The sequence below is a fragment of the Clarias gariepinus genome, unplaced genomic scaffold (assembly GCF_024256425.1).
Source record: "Clarias gariepinus isolate MV-2021 ecotype Netherlands unplaced genomic scaffold, CGAR_prim_01v2 scaffold_36, whole genome shotgun sequence".
NCBI lineage: Eukaryota > Metazoa > Chordata > Actinopteri > Siluriformes > Clariidae > Clarias > Clarias gariepinus.
The window spans coordinates 316,548-334,158 of NW_026521003.1; the positions used below are offsets into that span (position 1 = coordinate 316,548).

The 17,611-nt window shown below is 39.9% G+C and overlaps 1 protein-coding gene across 1 annotated transcript; it reads right to left on the reverse strand.

Annotated features, from left to right (window-relative positions):
* Positions 1 to 13,392: 13,392 nt before the first annotated feature.
* LOC128517141 (histone H1-like) lies at positions 13,393 to 14,052 on the reverse strand. Its single transcript, XM_053490942.1, has one exon. The coding sequence runs from the start codon at positions 14,050 to 14,052 to the stop codon at positions 13,393 to 13,395; it is 660 nt and encodes a 219-aa protein (XP_053346917.1).
* Positions 14,053 to 17,611: the final 3,559 nt, after the last annotated feature.

Consider the following 17,611-nt stretch of genomic DNA (forward strand, 5'->3'; position numbering starts at 1 on the left):
AGGCATTTTTATAGAGCACAAACACTCTTAATCCGGTAGTGCAGCTTTTGTAATAGGGACATTAATAGTATTTTCGAAGATTTAGTGTCTTTTTTAGTTAAAGAGGAGTGACATTGTGAGTTTGTGACACTGACAGTAAGCTGTAACTCCAGACTTGGTAAACAGATCATTAAGTTATCTAATGTCACATCTGACCGCTGCTGGTGCTGCCAGTGATTTTCAAAATGGCCGGTAAAAAACTAAACTGGAAAATAAACTGTAAACTAATCCCAAACAAATTTTTGTAAATTAAAACACCACTTACCGCGAATAGTCCATTAAGCCGCCATCTTCATCTCTAGTGCAGTTTGGCAGCGTCAGTTCGGCGGGGGTGGAGGGTGGGTTGTTAAAATCACGTGATTGCAACTCAGCGCAGCTAAATTGTTGGCTTGTGTTAACGTGTCCTTGAGAACGAAGCGCCATCTAGTGGTGGAACCAGGTAAATGCATAAATAGGGCTTGAATGGGCGTGTTTACTGTGAAATCTTGACACGCCTTTCTCGAAGGAAAAGGAGGGGGGATTACGGCTTGCATAGGGCAGCCGTACGCCATTTGTACGTAATTCACACGGCCGCGGCTATTTGGCGTGGCTCCATCTGTATCAGATATATGAGCAGGGGAGTAGAAATAACTCCTTTTTATTTAAAATAATTATTACAAGTTATAAGATATTATATTAAATATAATTGTTCATCTTTATAGGTTTGTGACTGCCTTCAAAGTCATTTTGATGACAAGAGGTCTACAGAAGATTGTTGTCAGGTTTCAGAGAAATCCATCCTGTCTAGAACCTGTTAACAAATTAGTGGACACCGTCATGGCTGAAATGAACAGAAGGTTTGGCAAAGTTGAATTTATTGAGAAACTTGCTGATGCTACTTGCTTGGACCCAAGGTTCAAAAAGCAAGCCTTTGTCAACCAACAGGCTGCAGATGAGACAGTAAAGAGGATCACTACAGCTGCAGCACATGTTAACCCAACTCAGGGTGAAGAGGAGACTGTTTCAGATTGTGCTGCAATTGTCACTGCAACAGCCATGTTTTGGGAGGACTTTGACGAAAGGGTAGCAAGCATGAGGCCAATTTCTGCCACCACGTCCCATACTGCAGATACAATGATGGAGATGCGGCCCTATCTTGCAGAGCCACTTTTACCCCGCACATCAGACCCTCTGGCATGGTGGAGGAAGAGTTCCCCTGTTTACAAAAGCCTCTTTGAAGTAATGAAGGCTAGACTTTGTATTGTGGCTACATCTGTGCCATCTGAGAGAGTTTTTTCTAAGACAGGGCAGATTATCTCTGACAGAAGAAACAGACTGAGCCCATCCAAAGTCCAGGAGCTTGTTTTTCTCAATGCAAACCTGCTCTGAACCAGGTCACAGTGTGTCTGTGCGTTTTGTGTGTTAATTTTTTTTAAAACAATATTGATGTTAGGCTTTATATTGTAATATATTGATAGGGTGAAAACTTTCACTTTTCACATTTTCCAATTTATTTTTATTTTTTATTTAAATTATTAAATTTTACAAAAAATAAAAGCAACAGTATGATATTTTCTTTGACGTTTATTTTTGTTAATATTGTGCTCTCATTTGTATTTATTTGTTTTTGTTTTTCCATTCTTGTTTCTGTTACTCTGTGGGACAGGTAGTCACATGGCAAATTGTATGTCATGTGACCTAATCAGTGGCTGAATAAAGGCATATGCCTGTTTAATTAAAAGTATGCCAGGCAGAGCAACTGAATGATAAGGAAAAGTACTACGTGTTTCGTGTGTTTTTTGTGTGCGCTCTGCAATTTTATTTACTTAAATATAACTGCATAGCGTCTATGGAAGTCACAAAAGAACGAACGACTCGGGGACTCGTTAGCAGAACCGTTCGTTCAATACTGTTTCCTGTATACTACACTGCATAGAGTCTATGGGAGTTACGTGACAAAATAATGTACGACTCAGGACCGAAAGACTCAAAGGTAATTACTCTATTCTGTTTCCTGTATATATTATATTATATTATACTATATAACATATGGAGGTTTTGCGATGCTTTGCGCATGCGCGCCCAATAGAGAATGAACGAATCACTCTCCGGGACGACTCGTTCATCAGAGTCATGTTAAAGATTCGTTCAAAAAAAACGAATCATTCATGAACGACCCATCACTACAATACACAGCTATTCAGAACGAGCATGTAGAAGCTCTACAATAAAAGTCTGTTACTTTTTGTTGCAACAAATAAAACCATGAATCTCGGACGTCCAAAGGAATATCATTTAATACAACATAAATACTAAGATTTGGATGGGCAATGAAAAAATTTTAATATATTAATATATAACTCCTGTTTTTGATTCACATGTGTAAAGTGACGGGATTGTTTGATTCCATTATAAATCCACTATAATACATTTTTATAATGTTCTATTAGACTTTTTTATTATTGACTTCAGCTCTTGTAAACCTCACAATTTTGAACTTGCATTTGTTGTGTACGTCCTGCAGACCTTATTTACTGGAGGTCATACCCCACTTTTTTAAGGGGGAAAAAAAAGATTTTGATTATATGATAAGATGAAGCATATTTTACTGCTTATCACAGAATACTTCAGTGAGATGTTTACCAAAATCACTTTTTTGAAAGGAGATATATATGGCACAAAATAACTTTTTGTGCCATATCAGTGACTGATAGGATTTGTTGAAAACAAAAGCTTAAATGTACAATGTATATAATTGTAAGTAATCGTTATTATTATAATAGTAAGTTATTATTATTAATGACTGTCAGTTGCACACACACACACACACACACTATATATATATATATATATATATATATATATATATATAAATATAAATATATATATATATAAAGAAACGCCCCTTTTTCAGGACTGTGTATTTCAACAATAATGTTGTAAAAATCCAAATAACTTTACAGATCTTCATTGTAAAGGGTTTAAACAATGTTTTTCATGCATGTTCAATTAACCATAATCAATTAATTAACATGCACCTGTGGAATGGTCGTTAAGACCTTAACAGCTTACAGAAAGTAGGCATTTAAGGTCACAGTTCTAAAAACGCAGGACACTAAAGAGACTTGTCTACCGACTGTGAAAAACACCCAAAGAAAGATGCCCAGGGTCCCTGCTCATCTGCGTTAACGTGCATTAGGCATGCTGCAGGGAGGCATGAGGACCGCTGATGTGGCTAGGGCCATAAATTGCCATGTCCGCACCGTGAGACGCCTAAGACGGCGCTTCAGGAAGACAAGAAGGACAGCTGATCATCCTCGCTGTGGAAGACCACGTGTAACAACACCCGCACAGGATGGGTACATCCGAATATCACACCTGCGTGACAGGTACAGGATGGGCACAACAACTGGCCGAGTCACACCAGGAACACACAATCCCTCCATCAGTGCTCAGACTGTCCGCAATAGGCAGTCCATGAGGAGGAGATGCACTGCAGTACTTCAAGCAGCTGGTGGCCACACCAGATACTGACTGGTACTTTTGATTTTGAGCCTTTCTTCATTCAGGGACACATTGGGAAACATTTTTAGTTTATGTCTTATGGTGTTGACTCTTTTAGTGTTAATACAAATATTTACACAAGTTTACTGAAAGTAAAAACAGTTGAAAGTCAGAGAACTTTTCTTTTTTGCTGAATATATATATATATATATATATATATATACTGTATATTCAGTTGTGTTCAAAAGAATAGCAGTGTGTAGAAAAAAGTTTAAACCAAATTGCTTGAAACTGCTTGAAGTTTAATCTTTCGTGTGCATCTCTGAACTATTATTTAGTTGTATAACCATGCTTTCTGAGAACTGCTTCACATCTATGACAATTGTACTACACGCAACAACTCTCTGCATTTCTTGGTTTTGCTTCAGAAACAGCATTTTTAATGTCAGACCACAAGTTTTCTATTGGATTAGGGTCTGGGGATTGGGCTGCCACTCCATAACATTAATCTTGTTGGTCTGGAACCAAGATGCTGCTTGCTTAAAGGGGTCATACAGCACTACATGCACTATTTTAAGCTGTTCGGACTAAACTGTGTGTTAGAAGAGTGCGTACACAACCACTCTACGATGATAAAGAGCCGCCCAGTGGTTTTCTTTTCGTTTATTACAGTAACATCCCCCTTCTGAAATCAGGCCAATCGCAAAAGCCTGTCGATGTGACGCCAAACCGACAGAGGCCGCGCCTACACAAGTTGATTGACACTGGTGTTTTAGCAAAGATCCGCCCCGAGTGAGAAGACGCTGTCGGCCATTGTTTTTCGCCGCTGGAGCAAAATGACACCTAAGCGAGTGTTGTGTACAGTTGTTGGGTGTAATAGCGAACACAGCAGTCGTCATTCACTACCTAGGGTTAGTGACCTAGGGTACCTACCTAGGGTTAGAAATCTGAGCCACTGAGGACGCAGTGGCTGAATTTAGTTTTTAAAGCTAACGTCCCCGCCGATTTACCTAAATGCGTTCATGTTTGCGATAATCATTCTTCACCAGACTGCTTTATAAACGCGGGTCAATATAAAGCAGGTTTTACTAAGAAGCTGCTCCTAAAAATCGGATCTGTACTAACGCTTCGTGTTCCTGCTTCATCTTCACCAGGCTCGGTGAGTGTGATTTATTTTACTATGACTCTTTGCAGATAGCCTTTTCTAATAATCACGATGAATGCGGAGTGTAAGTTAACTTACACTCTCATAGAACATGGTTATGGCTTCTTCTCTGTGTACATCCGTCTCTATATAATCCCTAATCGCCCGTTTATAATAAACAATGCATTAAGGTGATTGTCTAGTTGCAAACTGTGTACGTAGTCGGAAAACTATATTATGCTTACCTTTGTTACGTTAGATGGTTTATAACGATGTCTGTCGAAGATTAAGAAGTCATGTAAACACATCAGTAAACACATTGCGTCCGTATCTCTCTCGGTAAGTTTCTCCGCTTTTCTTGTTGTTGCTCGCGGCAGCGTAACAGCCCGTTAATTCATGCCCATGCAGTGATGAGAAAGACAAACGGGTCGATGCATGTCCATTCTTTTAATTTCTGCGTTGTCAGGCGATATTACAAACTTCCGCGTAGGTTCCGTACTTAAATCAAACCAAAAACGACTGAAGAAAACAGGCTCGGTCTCTATAATCCATAGTTTTCCAGTTTGGACTGCATTACCCACAAAGCACTGCGTGGCAATGCTTTGTGGGTAATGCAGTCCAAAGCATTGCCCGCACTGGACTACACTTCCGTCGCTATACCCGACGTATCACGCCCCACAGAACGGGGGGGGGGCGGGCTCAGCAGAGGTCATGAGCATTTAAATTAGCATGTACTGAAACAGGTTGCTGAGAACAAAGCTAGTTTTTACCAGGTAAAAGTAGTGTTTTTTTTACACAATCCTTTTGAATTTTTAATTAACGTATAATACAAACTTTTCATTAGGACCCTAAAGATCATATTAAAATTTAATGAAAAATATAATGTGTAGGACCTTTAATGGTGTGTCTGGGGTCGTTGTTGTAAGGGTCCGCCACTAGAGGTCACTGTTTTTCATTTTGTAGTTTTTTGTTGGCTGACTCAGTTTCCCAGCAGGCACCTCGGAAAGGTTTAGACTGGGAAACTAGGTTGAGCATTTTTGGTATCACCACTGTCACTTGTGTGGGCATTTAGTTTTAGTTTGTTTAGTTTATTTTGATTTTAGTTGTGTTGACTTGGGCTCTCTTATTGGCAATGTTTCTGTGTATGTTCTGTGTGTCTGTGTTAGTGGAGCTGATTCAGTCCTGTCTTAAATGTATGTAAGTACTGTGGTTGTTGTCCTCCTGTGTTCTTGTGTTTAGCTACAGCCAGGTAAGTAGTTATGTGTGTGTTTGGCTAGGAGCGTGTTTAGTTAAATCTATGTTGAGTTACAGCAGTGGTTCTCAAACATTTTCGGTCATTCCCCACTTAAGGGGGTGGGTGAATTTTCAAGCCCCACTTGTCAACAAAATGAAAACGAAATTGGCCAGGTTTAAAATTTCAAATTTATTGAAATATCAATTTTTAAATCAATAAGATCAAAACAGGTAAACAACAAGTGCAACTGTTATAACTTAGCCTTACTTTGTCATTTTGCCATCTCTGCAAAAAAGAGCAAACGCATTTGGCAATAACCATGAACAAGTCAAGAACAGGAGGAACAACAGAATCAACATGTGAGTCTTATCACTGCATTAGTGGCTGCAATGAGCCTGTTTTGTACTGCACATCTTTTCAAAACGTGGTTGCAGGCTTGATACAGCTACCCTGAAGTCATGCTCAATGTTGAGCTGAGATCTGTACTTTGTTTTCAGTGAAGCAACAGCTGAAAACCCCATCTCACAGAGATAAGATGTGGCAAAGGGCAGAAGAATGCTCATAGCCCTTTGGCTGATGAGTAGATGCTCCCTTTCCACTCCCAGCCAGAATTCACTCAGTGTCTGACCTGTAAACCTCAGTCTCAGAGTGGAATCACATGTCAACTCAATAAATTGGTCCAGTTCAGCAGAGCTGAAACCGGCTGGTGCTGCATAAAGAATATAAATAAATACTTTGTCACTGCATATAAAAGACAAAGATTCCAAAAGTAGCATACAAAATCAATTAAATGTATGTACAATATATGAGTATAATAAATGTTATAGTTATAGTCAGTCAATTAAATTAAATAAAATAGCAAAATAGACCAACCTGTTGCTTTGAATGGATCCATAACCCAGTCATACTGAGCACTGTTGTTTGGGAAGTATTTTTTAAATAACTCTCTCAGGGAAGAGATGTGCTGCTTAAAACATGGGATTACTGTGGAGGTTTCAGAATCACTGGTTTCAGCAACTTCACTCAGATTCTCAAAGACATCAGTAATGCCGTGATCGAGGCGCCTGTCCCACATCTCGAGTTTTCGGGTGAATGCGGTGATCTTGTCTGCCAGGTGTGGTAGGTGCTTGTCTCTGCCTTGAAGCTGAAGATTTAATTCACTCAGCTTTCCAAATACATCACTGAGATAGGCCAGTTTCATCAGAAATTCATCATCATTGAACTTCCTCCTCCAAAAAGATGCGAATCTCCACTCTGAGTTCAAACACTCGTGACAACACTTTTCCTCGGGAAAGCCACCTCGACTCACTGTGAAACAGCACAGCTGAATGATCAGCTCCCATCTCCTCACACAGTGCGGAAAAAAATCGCGCTTTTAGGGGTCGGGTTTTGATAAAATTCACCACGCTCACAACCTCTGTCAAGACTTCGTTTAATTCGGGGCTGAGCTGCCGTGACGCAAGCGCTTCCCTGTGAATGACACAGTGTGTCCATTGCGCATTTGGCGCAACCTTCTTAATTAGTGCTTGCAGTCCTTTTCTTTTTCCTGCCATGGTCTGTGCGCCATCCGAGCAAAAGCCCACACAGTTCTCCCATTTCAGCTTGTGTTCTGTAACGTAAGTGTCAAGAATCTTAAAGAGCTCATCAGCTGTGGCTCTAGTTTGGACGTACTTGCAAAATAGCAAATCTTCACTCACGGTCTCTGAATTTATAAAGCGTACATATGAAATAAACAAACAGTCATTGTTGCTGTCAATAGCCTCATCCACCTGTAATGCAAAATGTGTGTCTTTGAGCTTTTCTACGAGTTGATCTTCAAGGTCACATGAAATGTCGCATATACGTCGTGCAATGGTATCGTTTGACAGGGGGATAGCTTTCAATTTTGCTGCACTTGTCTCATCCAGCATAATCGACACCATGTCTACAGCAGCAGGGACAATTAGCTGCTCAGCAATCGTGTGTGGTTTTTTGCACTGGGCAATTCTGTATGCAACTTTAAATGAAGCCATTTGTGCTTTGCTGTTCACCGATGCAGATTTTACCATGCGATTCTCCTGCTCACGGTATTCTGCCAGCTTTCTTTCGAAGAAGTCGAGTGGCTTATTAATGTGACTGGGGTGTGTTGTCTCTAAGTGTCTTCTTAATTTGTTGGGTCTCATGCTGTCTGCTGCCAGCGGTTTAAGACACAAGACACACATGGGTCTCTCCTCTGCCCCCACCATCCCCACCGTGAATCCAAGCGCAAGATAGGCTTCATCATATTTTCTTTTCGGCTGGATTTTTGATTGATTAGGCTTATTGCCTGTCGTTTTCTTGTCTGCTTGCCCTGAATCACCTGCTTTTTTTGCGGTCCATGTAACAAATTTATCCATTGCCCACTACATACGCTACTGACCCGCTTTGTGAATGATTCCTTATATTGTTCCTCTGCAATTAACATGCCGATGTTAAACCGTTATTGTTGCATTATGGTTCCACTTTTTCTCCCGGGCCCCGAACTGATGATATTTTAATTTACTTGTATTAATGACCCATTTCTTTGTTTTGTTTTAAGTTTATGATTTTCATTGTCAATGAAGAAAAGCATTAATTAAATTAGGCACTTTAAAAAAATATATTTTCCACTAATTCCCTCCCGTTCATTGCGCCCCACCTGTCATGTCTTTATTCCCCACTAGTGGGGCGCGCCCCACACTTTGAGAACCACTGAGTTACAGTAACTAGCATGCTTCTAGCCATAGCCCCTTTGTGTCTCTAGCTGTCCTGTGTTTCCTCTCCCCCTAGTGTCCCAGTGCGCCTAGCTTTAGAGTGCTGCCCCTCCTAGCTTTGGAGTACCGACTAGCTTGTGAGTGCCGCCTCGCTTATTCTTGGAGGGCTGCCTCGCCTAGCCACTGGGTATCCTCTGTCTGTTTCTGTGCCCCTATTCCCTAGTGTGTGTTAAGCTATTAGGTAAGTGTAGCTTAGTGCATGTTGGGGCTAAAGACATGCTTAGCTAGGTGTATGTGTAGCTAACTGCCATGATTAAGCACAGCTTAACCATGTTTAGCTAAAAGCCATGCCTAGCTGATTGCCATGTCTTTAGCCCTCGTCTCGTCTCTAGTGTCTCTACGTGTCTCCCTCTAGTGTCTCTACGTGTCTCCCTCTAGTGTCTCCCTCTAGTGTCTCTACGTGTCCCCCTCTAGTGTCTCTACGTGTCCCCCTCTAGTGTCTCTACGTGTCTCCCTCTAGTGTCTCTACGTGTCTCCCTCTAGTGTCTCTCTTCTCTCTGGTGTCTCCCTCTAGTGTCTCTCTTCTCAGTCCAGTCTTAGCTCCACGCATAGTCTGTGTGTCCTGTTATGTTTGTCCTCCTCCTGCCTGTGTCTCGCCACAGGGCGTGTTGTGTGGGGCCAGGGGTAGCTCAGTGGTTAAGGCATTGGACTACGGTTCGGAAGATCCCAGGTTCAAACCCCACAACCACCAAGTTACCACTGTTGGGCCCTTGAGCGCGGCCCTTAACCCTCAACTGCTCAGATGCGTAATGAGATAAAAAATGTAAGTCGCTTTGGATAAAAAGCGTCTGCCAAATGCCTAAATGTAAATGTGTGTCTCCCTCTGCCTGTGTCTCGCCACAGGGCATGTGTTTGTCCTCCGGTCTGTGTCTTGCCAGAGAGCCCCTGTTAGCACAGAGTTAAGTATTGTTTGAGTTTGTTTGTTCCTTTGTTTGTGTCTTTTTTTATACTTTGTGTTCAACCATCATTAAAAGACTTTTTTTTTTTTTTTTTTTGATTACACAACCCCTCTGCCTCTATGCCTGCTCCTTCCGCCCACGGCGTTCAACACCTGCCACAACACCCCGATCGTGACAGTTGTCTTGTTGAAACACCCATTTCAAGGGCATTTCCTCTTCGGCATAAGGCAACATGACCTCTTTGAGTAGTCTGATGTACTAAAATTGATCCATGATCCCTAAAATGTGTGTCAGTGTGTTCTTTGAACTGTAACCTCTTCAGCACATGTCTTTTTTTAACAATGGGATGTCTTACTGATAGCTTGGCTTCACATAGCTGTCTTCTAATAGTAACAGCACTCAAAGGTAACTTTAGGTGTTCTTTAACCTGCTGGAACTGATCATTGGCTGAGTCTTTGCCAATTTTAATTATTCTTTAATCTATTCGAATGGTAGTTTTCTATTTTCTTCCACATCTTTCTGGTTTTGATCTCCATTTTAAAGCGTTTGATATCACTTTAGCAGAGCAGTCTATCATTTTCTGCACTTCTTTGTATGTTTTTTTTCAATCTCTAATCAACTTTTGAATCAACGCTGTTGTTCTGAACAATGTCTAAAACAACCTGTTTTACTCTGATTTTAAGAGGGAAATGCACAGGACAACCTTTTCTGCATTTATCCTTAAATAAGGGGAACTTGTTTGACACCTGTTTTTCACAGAATGATTTACTTCTCTAATTGTACTCCACACTGCTATTATTTTGAACATGCCCCATTTCAATTAATGATTAAATTACACAGAATCAGGTGCATCCAACCATGACTGTTGGGTCTGTTGGTTTTCTATTACTCCACTACACCTACAAGTAAAATATTTACCATGAAGAAATATTATTTCTCTCAAAACCAATTATTGATCTGGTTATTGGTGTTGGACTGCTATTATTTTGAACACAACTGTATATACAGTGTATGTATATATATATTTATATATTATACTTAAAAAAAGTTTGATCTGTGCTCTAAACATTAAATTTCAAAAGGACTGGACGTACACTTATAAAGCCATCCGAACTATTATTATTGGACTTGAAGAGACTTTTATTGCCATAGCTTCTTTTTTTGTGTCGGACACATTGGGAAATCTAGTCTTTAAAAGATAGTGATAAGCATCTGGTGGTCTCCAGGTATTTTATTGATCTTTAAGCAAAATAAAATGTGTATTCTCCTGTTTTATGCAGATCGCTGTTTTAACTTTGACTAGTTTTGGAAGAATAAAGTTTTTTTTGTAATGTCTGTTTTATTTGTCTGAGTATTGTTAGGCCAACTTGTTTTATTAGAAAAACAATCACTTTAACAAACTACATTAATGGGAGACTTACCTTTTTGAGTCGATGGAAAGTTGTCAACCTCAGAGAAATATAATTAATTGAGCCCACAACCAAAGGGGGGTATTAATGAGTTACATTTACTCTGTTACATTTACTTGAGTAACTTTGTGAAAAACTTTTACCTCTATGAGGAGTTTTACTCTACCATACTTTTTACTTTTACTTGTGTAGATTTGTTAAGAAGAAACACTACTCTCACTTCGCTACATTCGGCTCCACTTAACTCGTTACTTTTCTAACCATTTATTCTTCAAATGCAGCCGGTAGATCTACTGAATGACTGTTTCACCAATCAGCCGCAGCAAACATAATCACATGTAGTCAGACGGCATCCCTGGCATCATATACAAAGCATGTTTCTCTTCTGCAAAAGAATAGCTTCATACTACAGTGTCTGCTCTATCTGCCAAGACACACACACTTCAGCATATAAAAACACGACTTCTAACTGGAAGAAACATGCTGCTGTTAATTTAGCTGTTTTATTGAATGTTGCAATATTGGCATGCATATTAAATTATTATAAGAATAATAATTTCTTAAAGAAGATAAATCGGACATTACGAGTAGTTTTTTTTCCACGAAATACTGTTTTTACTCATACAGTAATATTTTGACTATTTCTTACTTCTACTTGAGTAATAGTATATTGAAGTACAGCTACTCTACCCAACTTTTCCCACAACCAATCCTACTTGCATATTTGAATTACAAGTTGAGTCAACATAAGATTTGGACTGGGTACATGTTCTGTCCCATTTTGGGTGGCAAATTTCTCTAAAAGTTGAGTGAACTTAAAAGAGCTGTGCAAATTGTTACTTGTAATTGTACCTTTTTTACCTTAAGTTAAGCCTTTATTTGTCACATTAACATTACAGCACAATGAAATTCCTTCTTCGCATATCCCAGCGTAACTTGGGTCAGAGCGCAGGGTCAACCATGATAGCTCCTGGAGCAGTTAGGGTTAAGGACCTTGCTCAAGGGTCCAACAGTAGCAACCTGGTGGAGCTGGGGATCGAACCGCCGATCTTCTGATCAGTAATTCAGTGCCTTAGCCCTCTGAGCCACCACTGTTGTTTTTCACAATGTAGTGAAACCTGTGTTGATCCTTTCCCTGAGACTAATTCCCTTAAATTTTATGTAAGACAAACTAATGGAAACCTGGGTGTTTTATTGGACAGTGATTTTAAACTCGATAAGCAAATTAACTCTGTGGTCATAGCTAGTTTTTTTCATCTTAGGCTCTTGTCCAAGGCCAACCCATTTTTAACAAAATAAGATCTCGAAAAGTTTATACACACTTCCATATTTTATACAATAAGGGTGGACTTTGAATTGTTTTATATTGACAAAGTGTCAAACTATTGGGCTGCATCAAGCAAAGAAAACAGTTAAGGATTTTTTTTTATTTCTGGACCTGGGTTAAGAACCTTTTCTTAACATTATTAAAACCCTGAACAGAAAAGAACCTTAAAATAAAAGAAAAATAAAAGCATTTACAATTTTCATCCAAAAGTTCACCACCAAACAGAATGACCTTACTTCAATTAAATCATTTCAATAAAACATTTTGAGGCATTCAATGCTGTTGTATGTTAGTATTGAGACACTCTGTGTTGGTATCTGCATTATTAAGGAATTATTAATTATTATTAATTATTAATCTGCATTATAACCTCTTATTACATTATAACCTCTTATTACAAAATATTTATAATTCATATTCATTTACGTTTTATATATGTTTGTGAACTGATCAAAAGAAAACAACACACTTTTAAAGGAAAAATACTTTGGATACTGAAACGCAGCAGTGGGTGAAATTACTTGGTCTTGGCCGGCTTCTTCTGTCCTATCTTCGACATGACAAGCGCTCTCTAATATTGCCTAAACTGCTGCATCCTCATTGGCTACAATCGTTGTAACAAACCAACCAATCACTAACATGCCATCGAATTCTCTCCAGCCCCGCCCCTGTCTCGACACAAGATAACAGAAATAGTTTTGATGCTTTAAAAAAAAATATTTTTTTTCATTGAGAAAAGACATAGATGATTACAATGACAGTCACAATACACAACAATATCCACAACGATCATTTCATCCATTTTTTTCATCAAAAAAAAAATTTCAAACTTGCAAACGAAAATGAACAATTGTTATATTTTACATCTACAAGGAGAGTGTGTCCCACAAAACAGAATCTTCTAATGTTTTGTTTATCGTCCTTTGCTTTTTTACACGCATTATTAAAAACCTTTTATAGTTCTGGTTTACCTGCATGCATTTAATATACTTTTACATGACTAGACTGAAGTGTAAACTTCAGAAAAATCTTAAAATCACAGGATTCCTTAGAACCTTATAGTATTTAACAACATGGTTATTCTATTCATGTAGTTCGACAAAAAAGTGGATTATTGCTCATTAAATGACAACATAGGTGGCTTTTAAAAGAGCCGTTTAGGGGCTTGGGCGCTTTAGGCTTGGCAGCCTTGGATGCTTTGGGCTTAACCGTCTTCGCCTTCTTGGGGCTCTTCGCTGCCTTTTTAGGGGTCGCCGGTTTCTTCGCCTTCTTGGAGCTCTTGGTGACTTTCTTGGCGGCAACAGCAGGTTTCTTTGCCTTCTTAGGAGACTTCTTGGCGGCGGCGGTTTTCTTGGCTGCTACCTTCTTAGGCTTCTTCGCCGCTGCGAACTTTTTGGCGGCCAGCTTCTTCGCTTTAGGCGCGGTTTTCTTGGCTTCGGTCTGCTTCTTGTTTAGCTTGAAAGAGCCAGACGCGCCGGTGCCTTTGGTCTGAATCAAGACCGCTTTCTTCACCAGATTGTTTACGGCAAACTTGACGCGGGACTTGTTCTTCTCCACATCGTATCCACCGGCAGCCAGAGCTTTCTTCAGGGCAGCGAGAGACACGCCATTCCTCTCCTTGGACGCGGAAACCGCTTTGACGATCAGCTCACCTACACTAGGCCCGGCTTTCTTTGGCCGCGAAGGTGCTTTTTTCTTGGGCGCTTTGGCCGGCGCGGCGGCAGGCGCGGGAGCCACTTCTGCCATCTCTCAGGGATCCAAGTAAAATAAACGAGTGTAACGCTGAGCGCGCAGTAAAACACTGGAACCTCCCACCCCTCTGATCCTAAAGCACACATGAGAGCGGTGTAGACTCAACCAGGCAGCCGCTGAATGACTGCGCTTCCGTCACACGATAGCGAGTGTGTTTTCTCCGGATATTTCTCTGCGAATATCCGAGTCCTGACTGCAGATCTCAAGCGTTCAAGCACACGTTTAGTGAGAAAGGCCTTTCCTCTTTCTTCCGAGGCCCGACACGGTCAGTTAGACAGCCGCACTCTCGCGCAGTAGCCATAAACGTGCGCCGCGCGCCTGCAGCTCGACCCGGCGGACTGCGCATTTTGTGCGTGTCGTATGTAAAAAGCAGACAAAAACAGGTCGCACCGCTGTAAGAACTCTGGTCCGAACTGAAGGCGAGTCCTGTCAGTGAGCTCGATGTGTAAGCACTGGCCGAGCGCTGTGTGTAGGATATGAAACGGCGCTTGTTTGGGCCTGTGTATAGCATAGCTTAGGGGACAGGTTGAGAGAGCCAGAGTGTGTGTGTGTGTGTGTTTGAGTGTGTGTCAGGTGTGGGGGGAGGTTTTGTTTATTTGTTAGTTAGTGAGCACCCATCTAAGAAATGTCCCTCACTATTCCATCCTATGATCACATGGTGGACCTTCAGTTAGTACAGTGATTTACTGTTGCACGTGACTGTGTCCTGTTATCACATGTTTTTAATGTATTTCTTGTCGACATATTAAGCTTGACATCAAACTACAATCACAATATGATGAAAATGATAAAATACGTGTGAATACGTAATGTACTTACAGTGTTATTCTTCTAGTTAGGATGATGGTGGTGATGTCACTGGTTATATCAACCAATTTCTCACAGTTTCCCCAAATGACAGGATGGACATCAGACTTAGCGACATGTAAAAAAATGTTTACAATTTTTATGAAAAAGGAATATAAAAATTCTTATTAAAGGATTTTCTGAGAACAATAAGAACATAAAGTCATCTCCTGGACAACAGAAAAGTGAGCAGTCTTCCCCATGATTATGGTCGAGTATAATAAACTAGACATAGAAAGAGACTGAAAGAGACACACTGTATTTGAAACGAAATATTTGATTTATTGTATATTCATTACAACTGAAGTGAAATATTTTCTTTTTGCTTTTGATGTTTTATGAAAATTAAAACATTTGAGTATACCTTTAAAAAAAAATTATAAATTTACCCAATATTCTTCTTTCTTTTATTCACATTGTTTCGGCGACTCATTATACTTCCGGTTTTCGAATGTTGTGGCGGTTAGCTGGTGATAGTTTGCACCTACGCTCTGTTCTCTTTGTGTTGTTTTTATTTGACGGCGCTTTGTTGGTTACTACTTCTTCACCCAGTACGAGTTGTTGGACTTACAGTACCTCCAATTCACGGTGTCGAGTCGAGGTAAGTATGCCCGAGGGTCTACATAAGCAGAGTGAGAATTTGTTTAGAAACACTAGTTACTGTAGCAGTGGGAGCTAGTATTTATATTTATGTTTGGTAAGTCAGTGTAGTTAGTGGGCATCCTACGCACAGTTTATGATTTCAATTTTTTTTTTTAGATTAGATTGACTGCCACGTAAAAGTTAAAGGGTGTTTTGTTTTATTTATTTATTTGCTTTAAGCTCCGCTTATGGCTCCCATCATTGAATTTGCAGTTTAAATATTTATGTAAATATGATTTCTTTCTTCATCTGAACTTTTGGTTTCCACTGTAACTATGAAGCAATTGGGTGTATTGTTATACATTACTTACTAAAGTTTTCTGACGCTCATCGCAAGTCTCGAGTTTGCCTCATTCATATACACAGTTCACTCCCCTGGTAGTAATCAGGGACGGCCTTTATTATATAAATATTCCTCCTTTTTTATTTTTTTTATGTCGGCTTCTTATCTCCTCTAGACATCAAGAGCGAGAGTAACAACTGAATAGGAAACTGTAACACTTGGATAAAATCTCTTATGTACTGGTTAAAACATTGATTAGCTCCTTAAGCTCTTTACATCTCTGGTGCAAAAACACGTTCATCATCCAAACTTCACACACAGCTTCCCCAAAGTGCTTTTCAACTTTTTGCCATTTTATTCTGTCTGCTGATGTATATGGCCACTTTAGCCTGACATAAAATTAAATTGATCAGGTGACACTTCAACTTTTTATTTTCTGGCTCACTAATTGGTGGAGAGACGGATTGACGGTTGGAGTTCATGCGACGCCGACACTGCTAATCGGTAATTCAAACGAAAACACAGGATGAGCAGATAATTCAAATTCATCTTAGCTCTTTTCTGTAAGATTTCTTGTGTGTTACCCCGAGACATTAACAAAAATAACGTGACTAAACATCGCTAAACAGCAGGTGATATTTATGTTCGGTATTTCGTTTCTATTTAGAAAGATGGGAATTAATTCCTGCTTACCTTTTCCGCACGCCCACCAAACGTTTGTCCTCTCAACACCCTGTGTTCTTCTTCTTCTTCTTTGGAGTTTAATGGCGGCTTGCATCCGTAAGTGTTGCACTACCGTCACATTCCTGGTTGATTCTCCTTTGGTGTTTCTACACTCTATTTTCAGATTATTTATATATATTTCCTGTCCACATACCAGCAAATTTCCGATGATAAAGATACGTCGTATAGACGTTGTATAAATGTAAAGACAATGTATCATTTAACAACTCAAACAGGCGATCTACAGATGATCGAAATACGACTATTTCGATTTACCAGATGATACGCTCTTTAGCAGACGTCTCCGCGACGTACCTGTGCTATCTGGGTAGTGAATTAGTGAACCACTTTTTAGAAAGTTATCTGCACTTGTTACTCATTAGTTAATGTAATTGCAGTAATTGTTGTATAGTTATATACTCCTAATTATAAGTTAAAGAAACAAAACACATCAACACAGTTGCTAAAAATGTTTATGCAGTATTGGGGGAACGGAGGACAGATTCTAGGCAATCATTGTTCAAATATCATTAAAATATTTGTTATTTTGGACTTATGATTTTATCAAAAGATTAAAGCTGCCAGTTTTTTAAATATAATCATCCTTAACTTAAAATAGACTAGTTTTTACTCACTCACTCATCGACTGTACCCCGTTGTCCTGTATTCATACCAAGATGGCGCCGGTGAGGTCGGCTGCCGTCACGACTGCTCCGACCACCTTTTCTTTGTTTTTGTTCTTTAAGTTAGTTTACAGCGTTTTAAAACCGGCAAAATTACCACAATGGGGTACATTAGTTATAATAAAGACACTCCTGTTTCTATTGGTATACAATGTACTCACAATTCGACGTTTTTAACTCCGGATCCGAGCTGGCCGAGTGAGATCCTGAGGGACAACAAAGGACGCGACGCGAAGCGGCGGCCCCGAGAGAAACGAGCTGGCATCAGGAACAGGCTGAGAGCCCGTGCACATCGCACACCTCTGCCTAGCATCCTGCTCGCCAACGTCCAGTCACTGGAAAACAAGCTCGATGACCTCAGGGCCAGGATAAAGTT

Excerpts from the sequence above, each read along its gene's own strand:
- LOC128517141 (XM_053490942.1), bottom strand. The coding sequence starts at position 14,052 with ATGGCAGAAGTGGCTCCCGCGCCTGCCGCCGCGCCGGCCAAAGCGCCC.